General features: G+C 53.1%; 6 protein-coding genes across 6 annotated transcripts; 4 read left to right on the forward strand and 2 right to left on the reverse strand.

Annotated features, from left to right (window-relative positions):
* Positions 1-20: 20 nt before the first annotated feature.
* On the reverse strand, positions 21-3,111 carry V2A60_002864 (fungal specific transcription factor domain-containing protein; the record flags this gene model as incomplete). The annotated part of the gene is made up of 9 exons (XM_083254208.1): positions 21-170; positions 220-301; positions 357-694; positions 759-1,017; positions 1,523-1,576; positions 1,626-1,642; positions 1,688-1,795; positions 1,844-1,914; positions 2,997-3,111. The coding sequence occupies 9 exons, from the start codon at positions 3,109-3,111 to the stop codon at positions 21-23; spliced, it is 1,194 nt and encodes a 397-aa protein (XP_083110334.1).
* A 955-nt stretch (positions 3,112-4,066) lies between these two features.
* Positions 4,067-5,908, forward strand: V2A60_002865 (general substrate transporter; the record flags this gene model as incomplete). The annotated part of the gene is made up of 4 exons (XM_083254209.1): positions 4,067-4,205; positions 4,292-5,398; positions 5,458-5,803; positions 5,866-5,908. The coding sequence occupies 4 exons, from the start codon at positions 4,067-4,069 to the stop codon at positions 5,906-5,908; spliced, it is 1,635 nt and encodes a 544-aa protein (XP_083110335.1).
* An 811-nt stretch (positions 5,909-6,719) lies between these two features.
* Positions 6,720-7,577, forward strand: V2A60_002866 (uncharacterized protein; the record flags this gene model as incomplete). The annotated part of the gene is made up of 2 exons (XM_083254210.1): positions 6,720-6,991; positions 7,058-7,577. 2 exons carry the CDS (start codon positions 6,720-6,722, stop codon positions 7,575-7,577), a joined length of 792 nt encoding a protein of 263 aa, XP_083110336.1.
* Positions 7,578-7,803: 226 nt separating this feature from the next.
* On the forward strand, positions 7,804-8,467 carry V2A60_002867 (uncharacterized protein; the record flags this gene model as incomplete). The annotated part of the gene is made up of 4 exons (XM_083254211.1): positions 7,804-7,953; positions 8,013-8,160; positions 8,217-8,227; positions 8,282-8,467. 4 exons carry the CDS (start codon positions 7,804-7,806, stop codon positions 8,465-8,467), a joined length of 495 nt encoding a protein of 164 aa, XP_083110337.1.
* Positions 8,468-9,775: 1,308 nt separating this feature from the next.
* On the forward strand, positions 9,776-11,678 carry V2A60_002868 (Metallo-dependent phosphatase-like protein; the record flags this gene model as incomplete). The annotated part of the gene is made up of 2 exons (XM_083254212.1): positions 9,776-9,899; positions 9,970-11,678. 2 exons carry the CDS (start codon positions 9,776-9,778, stop codon positions 11,676-11,678), a joined length of 1,833 nt encoding a protein of 610 aa, XP_083110338.1.
* A 276-nt stretch (positions 11,679-11,954) lies between these two features.
* Positions 11,955-13,318, reverse strand: V2A60_002869 (indoleamine 2,3-dioxygenase; the record flags this gene model as incomplete). The annotated part of the gene is made up of 2 exons (XM_083254213.1): positions 11,955-12,920; positions 12,998-13,318. 2 exons carry the CDS (start codon positions 13,316-13,318, stop codon positions 11,955-11,957), a joined length of 1,287 nt encoding a protein of 428 aa, XP_083110339.1.
* Positions 13,319-14,453: the final 1,135 nt, after the last annotated feature.

Consider the following 14,453-nt stretch of genomic DNA (forward strand, 5'->3'; position numbering starts at 1 on the left):
GATACAATTATATTTCATAGTTATGGAATCGTGTTCCACAGTGATGCCGCATCCTGTGACGGCACAGGGTCCTGAGTAAACGCCGGATACGTTTCAAACGGCATCATGAGATTCATTCCCAGAGTGGACATGGAGTCGGTGCCGAGTAGAAAGTCAAATTCATGATTACCCTGGTAGCGTTAGAACAAAAAAGATTTCAAGATGGACTGTCGTGCTTACCGATTCATTTTCATCCACCGCAGCTTGCGAAATCGGAGTGTGGGCGGAATCGCCTTCCTCCTCGGTCAGGATTTTATACAGCCTGCGCTGGTTAGGTTGTTGCTTCGCTGCCAAGGATAAAGAGGGAGCCGGCTTACTCGAGAGTTTCAGATGGCCCTGCAGATATGATGCGTTGCAGGATGGAGCGCAGGTTGGACAGGTTCGGGTTCCAAACGGCGGGATGGTCATTGTCACCGAGAAACTGGTCCGAGAGCATGTCAAAGAGCCGAAGCAGCGGCTCGGCCGTGGCAACGACCCGACAATACACGGCTAGCGCGCTAGACACGGCGCTGATGGCACGAAGCGTGCGTCGCAAAGGCAGGATCGTGGGCTGCACGGCAAGGCATTGCAGCAGGGTCACGCCGCAGCGGAAACAGTTGTACACGGTAATGGGGGAATTAAATGTCTGCGGGTTCAGACTGAGCTCGCGCGCATTCTGTATTGAGTAGTCAGTAAAGTTATCGCCAGAGAACATTTGCGCGCGCGAGCGACACACATACCTCGCACGCATCCGCGGACAGGGTAACGCAGCGATAGAGGAGGCTTTGGTCTATGGCCGTGCGGAACAAGAGTGGTCGGATGAGCAGTAATGCGGCCTGAAAGTACGTCGCCTGGACATTTTCGTCAGATTGATGAGGGAGGGTCGATGGTAGTAGATTTTGCGGCGGCGTCTGCTGTCGCCAAATGTCCAGCTCGGATAAAAACTCCATGACGTCCTCGTATGTCGGCGCAAGAGCATGAGGTCCGGATAGCCGTGTTCTGTCTTCATGTTAGCGAAGGGCTGCAGGAATAATACTTAGACAGAACATGCATGATGCGGGATCTGATTCGATAGATTTGCAAGTGATGCAGCGAGGTAGTCATCTGTGTCTGTTAGACTATGCCTTTCCAAGTAAGAGATGAGCTTGCCGTTGTGATTGCCCCGTCCCTGTCTGCCTCTCCGGATGCTTGCCTCTCCTGAAGATCCCGCAGAACCTGAGAATCAGTACACAAAACGTCTACATCTACAGGTACCTGCAGAACTGTCAGCAGTGCCGAAACGAATACTTGCCCATGGCAATTGTAGTAGCCCACCTCGACATCAATATCCATATCGTGGATCCCAAATGGTCGCTTGGACATGATGGACACCATTCTAACTAGTCAACGTGGGTTTCGTAACGGAACTGAAAGAAAATACCTGTCGAAACAATATGTACACCAGAAAAAGCGCTTCTGCAGTTCCATTGTGTACGGGTCCTGATAAGGTGGCTCGGTGTCGCACTTTCGGTGATACCCGAGCTCGATGCATAGGCGTAGTGTGACGCCCAACAGATGCCTAAATGTGTTAGGGATGTCCAAATACCGTCCAAACATATATATCGCACCAGATAGAGGGACCGCTCTGAGCCCGGTTAGTCCCATTCTGCTTGTTCAAAGATCTACTTACTGGTGCGCGAAACTGGTACTGCATCAAGGTGAGGAGCGCTTGGACAGTGTCCAGATTCTGCTGTGCCAATACGTTGCCGAGATATCTCAGTGAGTGTGTATAATAGCCCTATATTGTTAGTAATCGATCTTCCTCATTGTGTAGTCGCACACTTACTAAAGACAGTTGCTCTGAGCCAGTGGAAAATTGTGCGCCAATGGCATAGATGATCCAGAGAAAGTAGGCATCTAGATTTCTAATGTTATTATGCATTGAATGATTTCTCCAGATCTTGACTTTCTGAATACCTGTTTGAGACTCGATGTCTCTGTCAATTGCTGCATGGCAGACTGTCTCCCGCATTTCATTCAGTCTGCGGACACGCGCCCAGTCAACAATACAATACCGCGCTTGCGTATGCAGATACACAGTCTGTATCAATTGCTCGGCCTTTTCGGGGGCAGGAACGATGGGTAAGGTATCGGAATTTTGCTGAAACGGCAGCGGCCGGCTATGTAATATATTAAATACCGTTGTGTTGGAGGTCAGGGTGATCCATGTTGGCTCTGGAAGTGAGAGGCTGTCTCGTTTCTTGGAGGGACTTTGTGACATGGATGATGAAAAGTGCCCGGATATCATCTGCCAGTGTTAGAAGATACATCGAGGCCGAGGAGAGCCATGACTTGCCCCATTACGTTGTCCCATTCGATCTCGGCGCTGGCTGCTATAAGATGCAGCCGCATCACTGCTCACACGACTTGCGGCTACAAAACCCCCATTAATCGATGTTTACCTCACAATAGGAATTCAAACGTACCTGGAGAGCCACTATGAGTTGAGGGCGACGAGTGAGACTGGAGAGATGTCGCTGCAGTCCTAGCCAACTGTAAATCGGCTTCCAACGTTCTCACTCGCTCTTCGAGTTGCTTTATATATCTGAGACAATCATGAGCATTTGAATGTCAACCTTTAAAACCGTCACTCATACTCTGCGCCTCGAGGAACGCCATCTGGCGCAACGTCGTACCGGCATTCTGTCTCCTTCTCAGTCAATGTCGCAACGCACGGCACAGAGCGGGACATACCGGACCCTGCCTTGATGCAAGGTGTACATGTGCTGGCGTAGCATTAGCATGCTCATCATGGATACAGGGTAAAAAAAACCCCCAGCGACCGCGAAATTACCTCTGTCCAGCGCCTGCGGCAAAATGGCACTTGATCTTCTTCTCTTTGCAGCGGCAGCCTGCGCATCAGTCGGGGACACGTCATTAGCGATCAACACATTGTGCGCTGTACCTGTTTTCTCAACAACTTTTCTTTTTGAACCTACAAGCATTCGTGCTTCTGCGCGCGGGGGCAACTGCCGTCTCGACACGCTTGCGCTTTTGCGCTTTGTTGGGTTGATAGGACACCCCGGCCATCGAGGCCCCATATGAGCTGTCCATGGCGACGGCTGGTAAAACATGCGTTGCACATCAATGCAGCAGTGAAAATCGCAAAAAAAAAAAAGAAGACAAAGTGTCCCCTCGTCGATGGAAAGCTGCAACGAGGCAGCCTAGACACACGAGGGCTCAGTTGCGACCGCCGCCGGATCGAGGTGGGCGTGACTGCTCGAGTCCGCTATAGCCGTGTAGAGCCAACCAACAATTTTCCGCGGATGCATTCAGATTGACCCCAGCTCTCTCGCGCGCGCTCTCTCTCTCTCTCTCCCCACACCTGATAGCTGCTGCCTTGCCGTGGCAGACGGTGAGGCTAGCTGGGTCTGCGGGGGCGCGGGGAGAGCAGATAGGAATGGGTTAGCGACATGTCTTGGGGTTATGCTGGATTGGACAAAAACTACTTTTAAGCGGAGTGCCGATCCCGTCTGTTGTCCAGAGGTGAGATGAAGCCCCAGCTGGTTACGACATCAATTGTTATGCAGGAAATAGCAATCATTCACTGCTGGGAGCCCAGGAAACGGACGTTTGCCCCCACTCATCATCCATGACTACCGGTCCTATCTAGCCTGTACATGAACGCGGGGAAGACGTCGTGTGATGTGAGAGGCGTCGAGGGCTGGACTTTTGGACTTCGGAATTCCCGGGCCAAAAGCCCCTCACACACCATGGACTTCCGGGCCACCGCATCGAGCTGCTCGGCTGGCGCTTCTCAGCCAACATGGCGAACAAGTCGATCCATGTCCATTTCGGGTCACCCGAGAGGCGTGTGTGCCCCCCGGCCTACGGCATCTCGTCACCGCGACAAGAAGATAGGTAGGTTGAGTAGGTTTCCAACCTTTATTAACGGAGGCCGGCCTCTCGTTGAGGACCACAAAGTCACATCAGACTGCTCCCGCCATCACTCTGCCGCTACAAGACGTTTTGTCGCACCATTTCTCCCCCTTCAGGCGTTGCAGCAAAGATGGGCATCAAGGCCATATTTGCGCGGACCAAGCTCGGTAGCTATGGCAGCGCGATCCGCTCGGCGCCGCACCAAGTTTTGTTCAATCGAACGCTCTTGCTTACATCGCTCCTGTTTGCGTGCGGAGCGGTGCCACTGAGTAAGTACAGCTAATAAAAGAGAGAAGCTCAATGTGCCCGTCGCTCTCAACGTCGAGCAGCCAGCTAATACCGGGGCTATAAATAGCGTGGGACCAGGGATCGTCGGCGGTCATTGCAACGCTGCCCAGTTTCCAGAAGCATTTCAACATTGACTCTGGCACGGATGCGAGTAAAATCAAGTATTTTGTCTCGCTGATTGGTATCGGGGATACGATTGGGGCCGCAGGCTCATTCTTCGTCAATGATCGAATCGGCCGCCTCTGGTCGTATCGTCTGTACATTGGCATCTGGATGCTGGGCCAGATCCTCCAGATTGCTGCGCCCAACGTGGCAGCTCTCTATGCGGCACGCATTATCTGTGGCTGTGGCATCGGGGCTTTACTGGTCAATGGTCCAATCACCCTGGTTGAGATTGCACCTGCCGAGATTCGAGGCATCCTGACATCCTGGTTCACGGTGATGATGGGTCTGGCCCACGGTGTCTCGACATTTTGCGTCTACGGCGTCTACCTCGACAAGCGGCTCCAGGGCACTCGCATGCAGTATCAGATCGTGTGGATCGTTCCAATCATATTCATGGCCCTGTGCGTGTTTGCGAGCTTCTTTCTGTGCGAATCGCCGCGTTGGCTCTTTCTCATGGACCGCCAACAAGAAGCGACCGATACGCTGGTCCGCATCCGCGGCCTCCCTCTGGAGCACCCGCGAGTGCAGCGTGAGCTGCAGGAGATCAAAGAGGCCATCTACCAGGAAAGAGTCTTCTTCGCCGGTGGTAAGAGCACCGCCAACTTGAAGAGCATCCTGCGAGAGACGTTCACGGTGCCCGCGAATCTTCGGCGCGTGCAGCAATGCCTTATTCTGTACTCGCTACCTCAGCTTTCGGGCGCGGCCTCCATCTCTTCCTACCTCATTCCTATTCTCAAGATTGTCGGTGTCGCAAATGGTACGACGCGCAACCTTTTTCTGAGCGGCATGTACACCATGTCCAAGTTCTTCTTTGCCCTCATTGCCTCTTTCTTGTTTGTGGACGCGCTCGGCCGTCGCAAATCGCTCTTTGTTGGCATCACCTGCCAGATGCTCGCAGACCTATACGTTGGCATATACGTCAAGTATTCTCAGCAAGGTCCTGTCTCAAAGTCCGTCTCCCAAGCTGCGATTGCTGCCATTTTCATACAAGCGTTTGGTTACTCGGTTGGTAAGTAGATGCAAATGCCGACATAGAAGGGATTAGATGCTGACAATATTATTTTTTAGGGCTTCTCACTCTGCCGTTTGTATTCTCCGGCGAGCTCTGGCCGAATCGCATTCGGTCCTTTGGCGCTGCTCTTGCACAATTTTGCCATCGATTGTTCATCTACGTCATGAGTTTCGCGCTACCTTCTCTGCTCAAAAACACAGACAACTGGGGCGCATTCATATTCTTTGCAGGCTGGTGCGGTATCTCGTTGATTTATGTCTACCTCGTGGTGCCGGAAATTTCTGGCCTTTCCGTCGAAGAAATGGACGAAGTCTTTACCGGACCATGGCTGGCTGCACGGCATTATCGCCGGCGAGTCGCCCCGGCTGAAGAAGATGACAGCGCAAGCAATCACTCCGATTCGTAAGTGTAACCTGCTTGAGACAAGGTCTCATAATATACAAGCATCGCTAACCGACCCCTAGGGGTTCAAGGACCGCAAAACCAACCCACGAACACCGCGAGTAAGCCGTCGTATGATCTATGGAATGCTGTTCATTGTCAAAAAGGAATTAAATAAGTAATGGGAAATAAAAGACCAATATATGAATAATTTGATTTCTGAATCGACTGCGTTCGCAGTTCCTTCGTGTGCAATTGAGCACTGTTTTCGTGACTTTGGCGCCGCAGTAATCTCATAATACAAGCTAGAATGCGTACCATACGTTTTTGTTGTTTTATAAGCAAATGGAACATTTCACAAATATATAAATAGACACCATACACTATATAGATAGATGCCTTTGAGATTGCGCAGCACGCCATAGACGGATACTTGCAGCGGCAGTACAGGGGTATGCAGCCGGATTCACGTGTACCATTCGCATCACGGCTCTTAGCCGCCCGGTTGCCCAAAAAATTGAGATGATCGGAGATGATTCTTCAAAAGAAACACAATCGGTGTTGTGTCACCGAGCATCCAACGGGTAGGTGACCAATACACGACTGGTGCGACGCGAGCCGCGATGGTTGCAAATTATCAAACCAACGCAAGAGGTCGGCACCAGACAACAGAACTCGATTGTGCAGCTCTGTACAACCTCATATGTGACTGAGCGCCACTCGATTAATTTGCTGCCGTGCGGGGCAACACAATTACCTGGTCTCCTCCACCAGGGCTCTCTCACCACGACAACAATGGGTGTTTATAAAGGCGCAGAAGCGCCATTGTCAAATGTCGTCGTGACATACTTTAAGCAAACTAGCCATTCCAAACATGAATATCTGTCACGACCTTGCCGGCTGGCTACCCTCTCGCTGGCTCGCTGCAGTTGTCGCGATGGCAACGTCTACGGTTTTGCTGGCCGTCGTGAACCTCGTCCTGCAGCGGCCAAAGTTGCCAAAGAACGCGCCAAGGCTTGTCCAGGGCTGGCCCATCTTTGGCTCGATTGAATTCTACCTCCGTCGTGGCGTCTTCTTGGACAATGAGCAGAGAAGGAATGGAGGACAGCCATTCACCTTCTACTACGGGAAATACCCTATTGTGAGCCTGGTGGGCGAAGCTGGTAGAACGCTCCTGTATACTTCACGTCAGTTTGACTTGCGCGCGGGGTATGTCCAATGTGAAAAGTTCACTCTTTTTCACGTCAAGAATAATCAATAATTTGACTTTTCCAGCTATTCTACTTTACTCGCCGCCAGCCCCCATATTGATACGGAGATTGACAATCCTGCAACAAGCCAGATCAATCTATTCAAAAAGATTCTCACGCTCGAACGACTGATCGACTCTCTTCCAAGTATAATAGAAGATGCCGACTCAGCACTTGGCGACTTGTCCTCCAGCAAGACTGCAGTGCCAATCTTCCCACTCATGTACCGGATCATCTACAAGCTGACGCACCGCACCGGGGGCGTACATGAGATAGCGGAGAGCGACGAACTGTTGGAATCCACCTTGAAACGTTTTGACAGCATTGAAAACTGCTCGCCCTTGCAAATCATGTTCCCAGGCTGGCCTCTGGTGTCAATGATGTCGAAATTATGGGACGGTTTCAATCTGCGGCAAGTCATTGTCGGCGTGATCAACGAGCGTCGCGAAAGGGGACGTGTTGAGAGAGATGCACTGCAGTTCCTCATGGATCTAGGTGAAACAGATTCCGAAATCGTCAAGGCAAGTTGCTTCCCTTCCTTTTGAAAGTTTCCGGGCAATGGGCTGACATTCTGAGCCGTGTAGTGCATAATCGGGATATTGTTTTCCGGGCTTCTTAACACCGGTGTTACGTCTGCATGGCTGCTTTGTTATCTCGCTGAAAATCGGGTGTGGCATAACAAAGTGCAAGCCGAGGTAGACACCTTCATTGAAAAGAATCGCAATACAGCCGAGGAATCTGTGCTGGACATCTTGCAACGGTTACCGTACCATGACTGGAACACAGCTGCCCTGCATTGGCGCCTGTTTACGGGAGACTGTGCGGCTCAGTATGTTTGGTCCTGCTATTCGCAAAAATCTTTCAGAGCAAGATTTGACTATTCCTGGAACAAATCAGGTTGTCCCAAGAAAGGCTTTTGCGGTAAGTGGCTGCATATCGTGTCAGCGTATTGCTTGCGGCCCTGTACTGATGATGCACAGTTTTACGCCATGGACGACGTCCATCTGGACGAGGCGATTTATCCCAACGCCCTCCAATGGGAGCCAGCCCGGCACCTCCCTGGTAGAGAAGAAGGCACAAATAAGCCCCATGCATTCCTTGGCTGGGGCTCTGGCTTGCACCCGTGCTGTAAGTGTCCATTCGAGCGCCCTGTTTGACGATTCCTCGCACTAACACACGAACAGTAGGTCTCAAGGTAAATGCAACAGAGAACCGAGCCTCATCTTTGGACTTGTACTTACCGAATTAGTTTGCCGCGCTGGAAATTACTGTGGCCGTTGTCACAATGTTTGCCCATAATGAGTTTCGACTGGTGGAACAGGATGGGAAGCCGAGAAAAGGACCTTTGCCGAGCCCGAACAGGAATAACCTGAGCGTTAATTTGCCGAGCGAAGCTATTCATCTCAAATGCAGTCCACGGGACAGCAAAGCTTAGAGAGAGTAGAATTCTACCACGGAGGATTCCGAGGGCTATTTTTCTGATGACTAGGGTAGCAAGGCGCAGTGGGGAGACTGCGAAGTAACAAGGCTCGCCTACCCAGTATATCGCTGTTCTTCTTTGAGCGGGTACTAGGTAGGTCTCGAATTCTCAAGTTATGAGTTGACGCGATTTCGAATTCAGCTTAATAATTTACTACTCAGTATACTGAGTAAGTACCATCATGCTCAGTCCACGTGGGCACCTAGTGTTTCGTTTGCAACTACTCAGTATGCCCCAACAAATATGCTTACTGAATCATGGACAGCCACAGCGGGCCGGATCTCATGGCTGGCGCCAGGGGCGTTGTTTTACGTCAGGAGAGTACGTTGGATGGTAGTTCTCCTGCGCTGAGTTCTCGAAGCATCTCGCGAGGCCCAGCCGAGCCAATGCTTGGCCTTATTTTTGCAGCGTTAGAGTAGCTGCAGCCGATTACTAGGCAAGCTCGCCATTGCTGGATGCAATGATATGCCCAGTTTCCACAAGTTGCTTCCCCATACTGGCCCGCAGATTACCTTTTCAGCCCATCTTTTTAGCATGGGGGGCGGGTTCCCTATAGTTTTAGTAGCCCTGATATTACCCGCCTCTATCAGTAGCCAAGAAGCTCTGGTTTGCCTCGGTGAGCCCCGGCGAGCGCTCGGCTAGGGGAGCCTCGCCCTCGGCGGTGAATGAAAAGGTTGTGTCCACGGGTATATTACTGTGCAGAACCAAAAAAATATAAGCCCTGGCGGTAATGTTTGAGACGTTTGAGTTGGGGAACCACAAACAAGCGGCCTACTCCCGCGACTGCGGAGATGCAGACTTGATCGCTGACATGGGGATTTACCACAGCGCTCGTTGGCCGTAAAAATCCCGAGAGACTCGTGCGGCGAGATTTATTCAATAAGTGAATAGACTTTTGCTTCCACCACGTGCAGAACAGCTTGCCAGGGCTGCCAAAACTACTTACATTTGAGACCCTCTGAAATTGCCCACGTGCAGCTTGGCGACGGCACCAAACCAGCCAGCCACTACTCAGTACGGGCAGCCTGGGGCTCTCTCTCCACCCCCCAAGCATGTTTCGGCGCCGTCCGCGAGCCCTGGTCCGTTGACCACAGGTACCTTTGTGGGTGGAATAACTAAGTGGTTTTGGGATCAAGTGTGGTAGTCTGGTCTTATAAGAGCAGCTGAGCTGCCCGCATCCGCCGGTTGCTGCGTCTTTGGTGTGTCTTTGTTGACTCCCAACGGTCCTCCGCAGTGCAGACGATCCCCAGCGCCGCGCCCATCATGAAGACGGCCACTCTCCTCGCGACGCTTGGCGCTGCCGCCTGTGCCGTAGCTGATGACGTGCTCTACAGCAGACGCCATCTCTCCAAGCGCTTCATTGATAGTGATGGCAACTACAACATGAGTGAGAGGCAACAAACCAACGCCGGATCGCCGCGCGCGCGCTCAGGATTCAACGCTAACGATTTGCGCAGCCTTCATCCACGTCAACGATGTCCACGCTCATCTTGACGAGTTTGCAAAGTCCGGCTCCGACTGCGCAGACCCCTCCAAGGGCTGCTTTGGCGGCTACGCGCGCATCAAGACCAAGGTCGAGGAGCTCCGCAAGACATACCCCGACCACCTGCTCCTAAACGCCGGTGACGAGTTTCAAGGCACGCTCTTCTTTTCTTACTATGGTGGCGAGAAGATTGCCGAGACTGTCAACAATCTCAACTTTGACGTCATGACCCTTGGCAACCACGAGTGGGATAAAGGTGATGAGGAGCTTGGCAAGTTTCTGAAAAACCTGACATTTCCCATCGTTTCCTGCAATGTCAAGTCCGAATACGAAGCTCTCAACAAGACGGTCAAAAATTATCACATTTTTGACAAGCACAAATTAGCCATCATCGGTGCTACTACGGAGACAACCAAAGGCATCTCCAACGTGGGCAACGGAACCAACTTTCTCGACGTCACCACCGAGGTCCAAAAGGCCATCTGGGAGATCCGCAACACTACCGATATCCGTCGCATCGTCGCCCTCACCCACATTGGCTACGAGGAGGATCAAAAATTGGCCGAGAATACCGAGGGCCTCTCCCTCATTGTTGGCGGCCATAGCCACACCCTTATCGGTGACATGCCCAACGCTGCTGGAAAGTACCCGACCATCATCAAGGACCAGTCTGGCAAGGAGGTCTTTGTTGTCACCTCGTACCGCTGGGGCGAGTATCTTGGGTCTATCGATCTGACCTTTGACAAACAAGGTCGCGCTCTTTCCTACCACGGCGCGCCCATCCACATGACCAATGCAACAAAACTCGAAAAGTCGCTTCAGGATAAGATTCTGGCCTGGCGCAAGCCCTTTGAGGAGTATGGCAACGAGGTCATTGGCACTACCAAGAATGAACTCGACCAGACCACCTGTCAGAAAGGAGACTGCCTTCTCGGCCAGGCCATGGTTGACGCAATGCTCGACTACCGCCGCAACATTTCCAAAAACGCCGGTGACGAGCTCGCTGATTTTGCCTTTATGAACGCTGGTGGTGTTCGGGCCACCATTGGTGCCGGCAACATTACACGCGGCCAGATTCTCACCTCTTTCCCATTCGGCAATGCCGTGGTCCAACTTCCCTACTCCGGCAAGGATCTGCGCAAGATCATCGAGGGCTGGGTATCGCGCGAGAATCAGTTCAGCAAGAAGAAGACGTCATCGTGGTTCCAAATCTCAAAAGATATCAAAATCGAGTACAACCCGGACAACGACGCGGGCAGCAAGCTCATCAGCGTCACAATCGGCGGCAAGCCGCTGGATGAAAACCGCAACGACTATCGCCTCGTCACCCTCGATTTCGTTGCGCGCGGTGGCGATAACCTCCTCGAACCCACGACTGGCTTCGCGGCTCTCGACGCCGACTCTGATGTGTTTGAGGCCTACGTCAAGGCAAACACTCCTCTCGCGAACGAGCTTCAGGAGCGCGTGGCCAAGACGGACAAGAAGACGCCCGATGCAACCTCCACCCCAGGGGGCGGCAGCACCGCCACGGGCACTGGCAAGCCTGGCAGCGGCAGTTCCAGTGCTGCTGCCGAAACCAAAGGCTCGGGAAATGCGGCTACGGGTCTTGCTATGCCTTTGGGCCATGCGCTGCTAGTGGCCGCAGTAACGGCTGCCTTGCCATTGACTAGTTTGTATGCATGAATTACACGTACTTGATTTTCCCTCAAGTTCACACAAGATATAGAATAGAAAATGATGACAATGTCAATGCTTGGATGCCCACAGTAAGCGGCCATGTGCCACAAAATTTGCCCAGCCAACCCTGTCCATAAGGAGATTACTTGAAAAGAGTCGTATGCTCGTAATATTTGAAATGAAATGTATATATACAAATAATCGCTGCGTGTCATGCATGAATGTATAGTACGAGTATGTAGCTGAAAATGCAAATGCATGTTGCTGCTTTTTTTATTGGCTTTATTGCCGCCGCTGCAGCTTGCCTGCTTCTGTCGTCACATCGCGTGCCTCTCTGAGAAATGGTACCAGCGCCGTGCCGCCCGTGCCAGTCAGCTGCTCGTCGCCCTTTGTTTTGGACGACGAGCTCGCGAGGTTCTGCCTGCCGTTCCTGCCCTGCCACGGCTGCTTGGACGGGATGATGATGTAGCGCGTGACGATGGAGATGTGCTTCTGGCGAAAGGCGGCGAGCGCCGCCGTCGCGGCCGTGTAGGCGGCGCGCAGCCGCTGCTGGGCCTCGGTCTGGGGCGGCGCGACCATGGCGAGCTCGCGGATGCTGCCCATGCGGGCCATCTGGACGAGGAAGCGGCGGTGCGGGCCGGGCATGTACTCGCGCACCTCGTCGTGGTAGCTCGCGTGCTTGTCGCCGCCGTGGCCGCTGTGCTCGACGCCGAGCACCACGTCGAAGAACTGGATCAGCGAGCTCTGGCCGTTGCTGCCGCCGCGCAGCTGCCGCCACGCGCCGCGGCCGTCGCCCTCGTCGTACAGGACGCCGCGCGGCAGGCCGGCGGCCGCCATGTTCTGGCTGCCGGCGAGGAACGGGCGGATGTGGTGGTAAAAGGTCATGGGGTCGCAGCGCTCATACATGCGCTCGAGGAGCTGGGAGACGCCGTCGATGCAGCCCCGGAGCTCTTCCAGCCCGCCGACGACGCCGTCGTAGTCGCGGACCCGGACGGCCTCGAGAGCCGCGGCCATGGTCTGCAGGATGCCGGCGGCCTTGGCCTCCATGGCGACGCTGATGAGGAGGAACCACGACTCGGACTCGGTGCCGGTGAAGGAGAAGCAGAGCTTGAGCTTGTCCAGGTCGGAGAAGTCGTCGCCCTGGCACGTAAAGTTCCAAAGGTTGGCAGCGGCGTACGTCAGCACGGGCGGCAGCTCGACGTGAGCAGACACCTGAAGAAACGGGACCGATATTTGCGGCGGCAGGATCTACAAGGAGCAGGCGACTTGTTTCAGCGGGCTTTGTTGCGACTTTGGGTGGCATTCGCAGGCTTTCGAGAACGTACCTCTTGAGGCGTATCGCCGCCCCATACATAGGCGTGCGTCATAAAGGCCAGCATGGTGTAAGCGCGACGCCATTCCGCCTCGGACACCAGCTTGTCGACTGCAAGAACCGGCAATTGGCGAATCGCATCCCGAATGGTGCCCTCGTCGATTAATCTGGACAAGTTTTGTCCCACAGCTTCCCATGGTTGGTAATAGGGGTCCGACAGGACGGGGACGGGGCACTGGTCAGGTAGGAAGGCGTTTCTGGTGACGGCGTATTTGTGGAAATCCAGGGCCGGGTGCGGCGACCCTGGTGTCGGCTGCACGGCGTGTGGTGACATTTTGCCGTGCTCGAGCTGCCTTTGTCTGTGTCTGATGTTGTGTTTTGCTGGTGTGGCAGTAGGAGGTGCGCCGCTGACGGTTTGTTGTGGAAGAAGTTCAAGGCAACAATGGCAGGAGGGACAGACGCAGTGATGAATAGAGGCTATAGATAAGGTTTTCCATCAGAACGAGAATGCCTGCCAATTTAATAAGACAAACAGTGAAGGGGGGGTTTGGAAGAATGGGGCAACAATGGGTTGTAACGCTTTGAATATGCTTACCCGGCCGGGTACCGGAAGTACTAATAGAGGCTTCTGGTGGTCGGGAACCCACCGAAATGACGAAGATCCGTCATCCGCTAACTAGTGCATCCGAGGGGGCGGGCCCAATGGCGCGACCGGCTTCTGACCGAGGGTCTTCCGTGCGTCGTACTCATTACTCAGTACTCTTGAACAGGGGATGGAGGGAGGGGCGAGCTTTGTGGCTCTCAATGTTCCGTCAAGGCGGTATTAGACGGGTCAAAGAGTACTAATAAGCAACTTACTGGTAACCTTGAGAGATCTATACTCTCCAAAGTGCATTCCATCACCGTGTACTCCGTAGTTGTTTTCCTGGTGCTGGGTCGTTGACACTGTCCCCGAGATTAAATTCCATCCTGCATCGGGGCTGCATCGCATGCATCCTTGATCGAACAGTAACCAATATCGTACAAGCCACTCAGCTTCCAGGCCATTCATGACCTCTTTGAGGTGTGCTGCTCACGGTGCGTTCCGACTAATTGATGCAATGATACGCTGCCGCTCACAGTTGCCTGCAGAATACTGAGTAAGCAGGCCCATCACCATGTTCCCGTTCCAAGACTGCAACCGACCCGTTATCTTTGCACGTAATCTGATTCTTACTTGAATTGGTTTCCCCACGTTTGTTGCAGTCGCGACAGCAATGCGACAATGGCCAATGGAGCCAACTCGGTTAGTGCGTGTTGGACTCTTCCTAGTACGGAATTTCGGATGTCGGGACTTCGGGAGTAGGACGAGAAACTACGCAAACTCCATCATCAACCAAAAAACTCTCCCCCACCTTCGTCGGAGGGGTCATGGACATAAAGTGGTTTGCAAGGTCGTCTTGTCTCACGGCTTTTTTGAGTGATGCCAA

This window comes from Cordyceps javanica, chromosome 2, assembly GCF_051103115.1.
Source record: "Cordyceps javanica chromosome 2, complete sequence".
Taxonomy (NCBI): domain Eukaryota; kingdom Fungi; phylum Ascomycota; class Sordariomycetes; order Hypocreales; family Cordycipitaceae; genus Cordyceps; species Cordyceps javanica.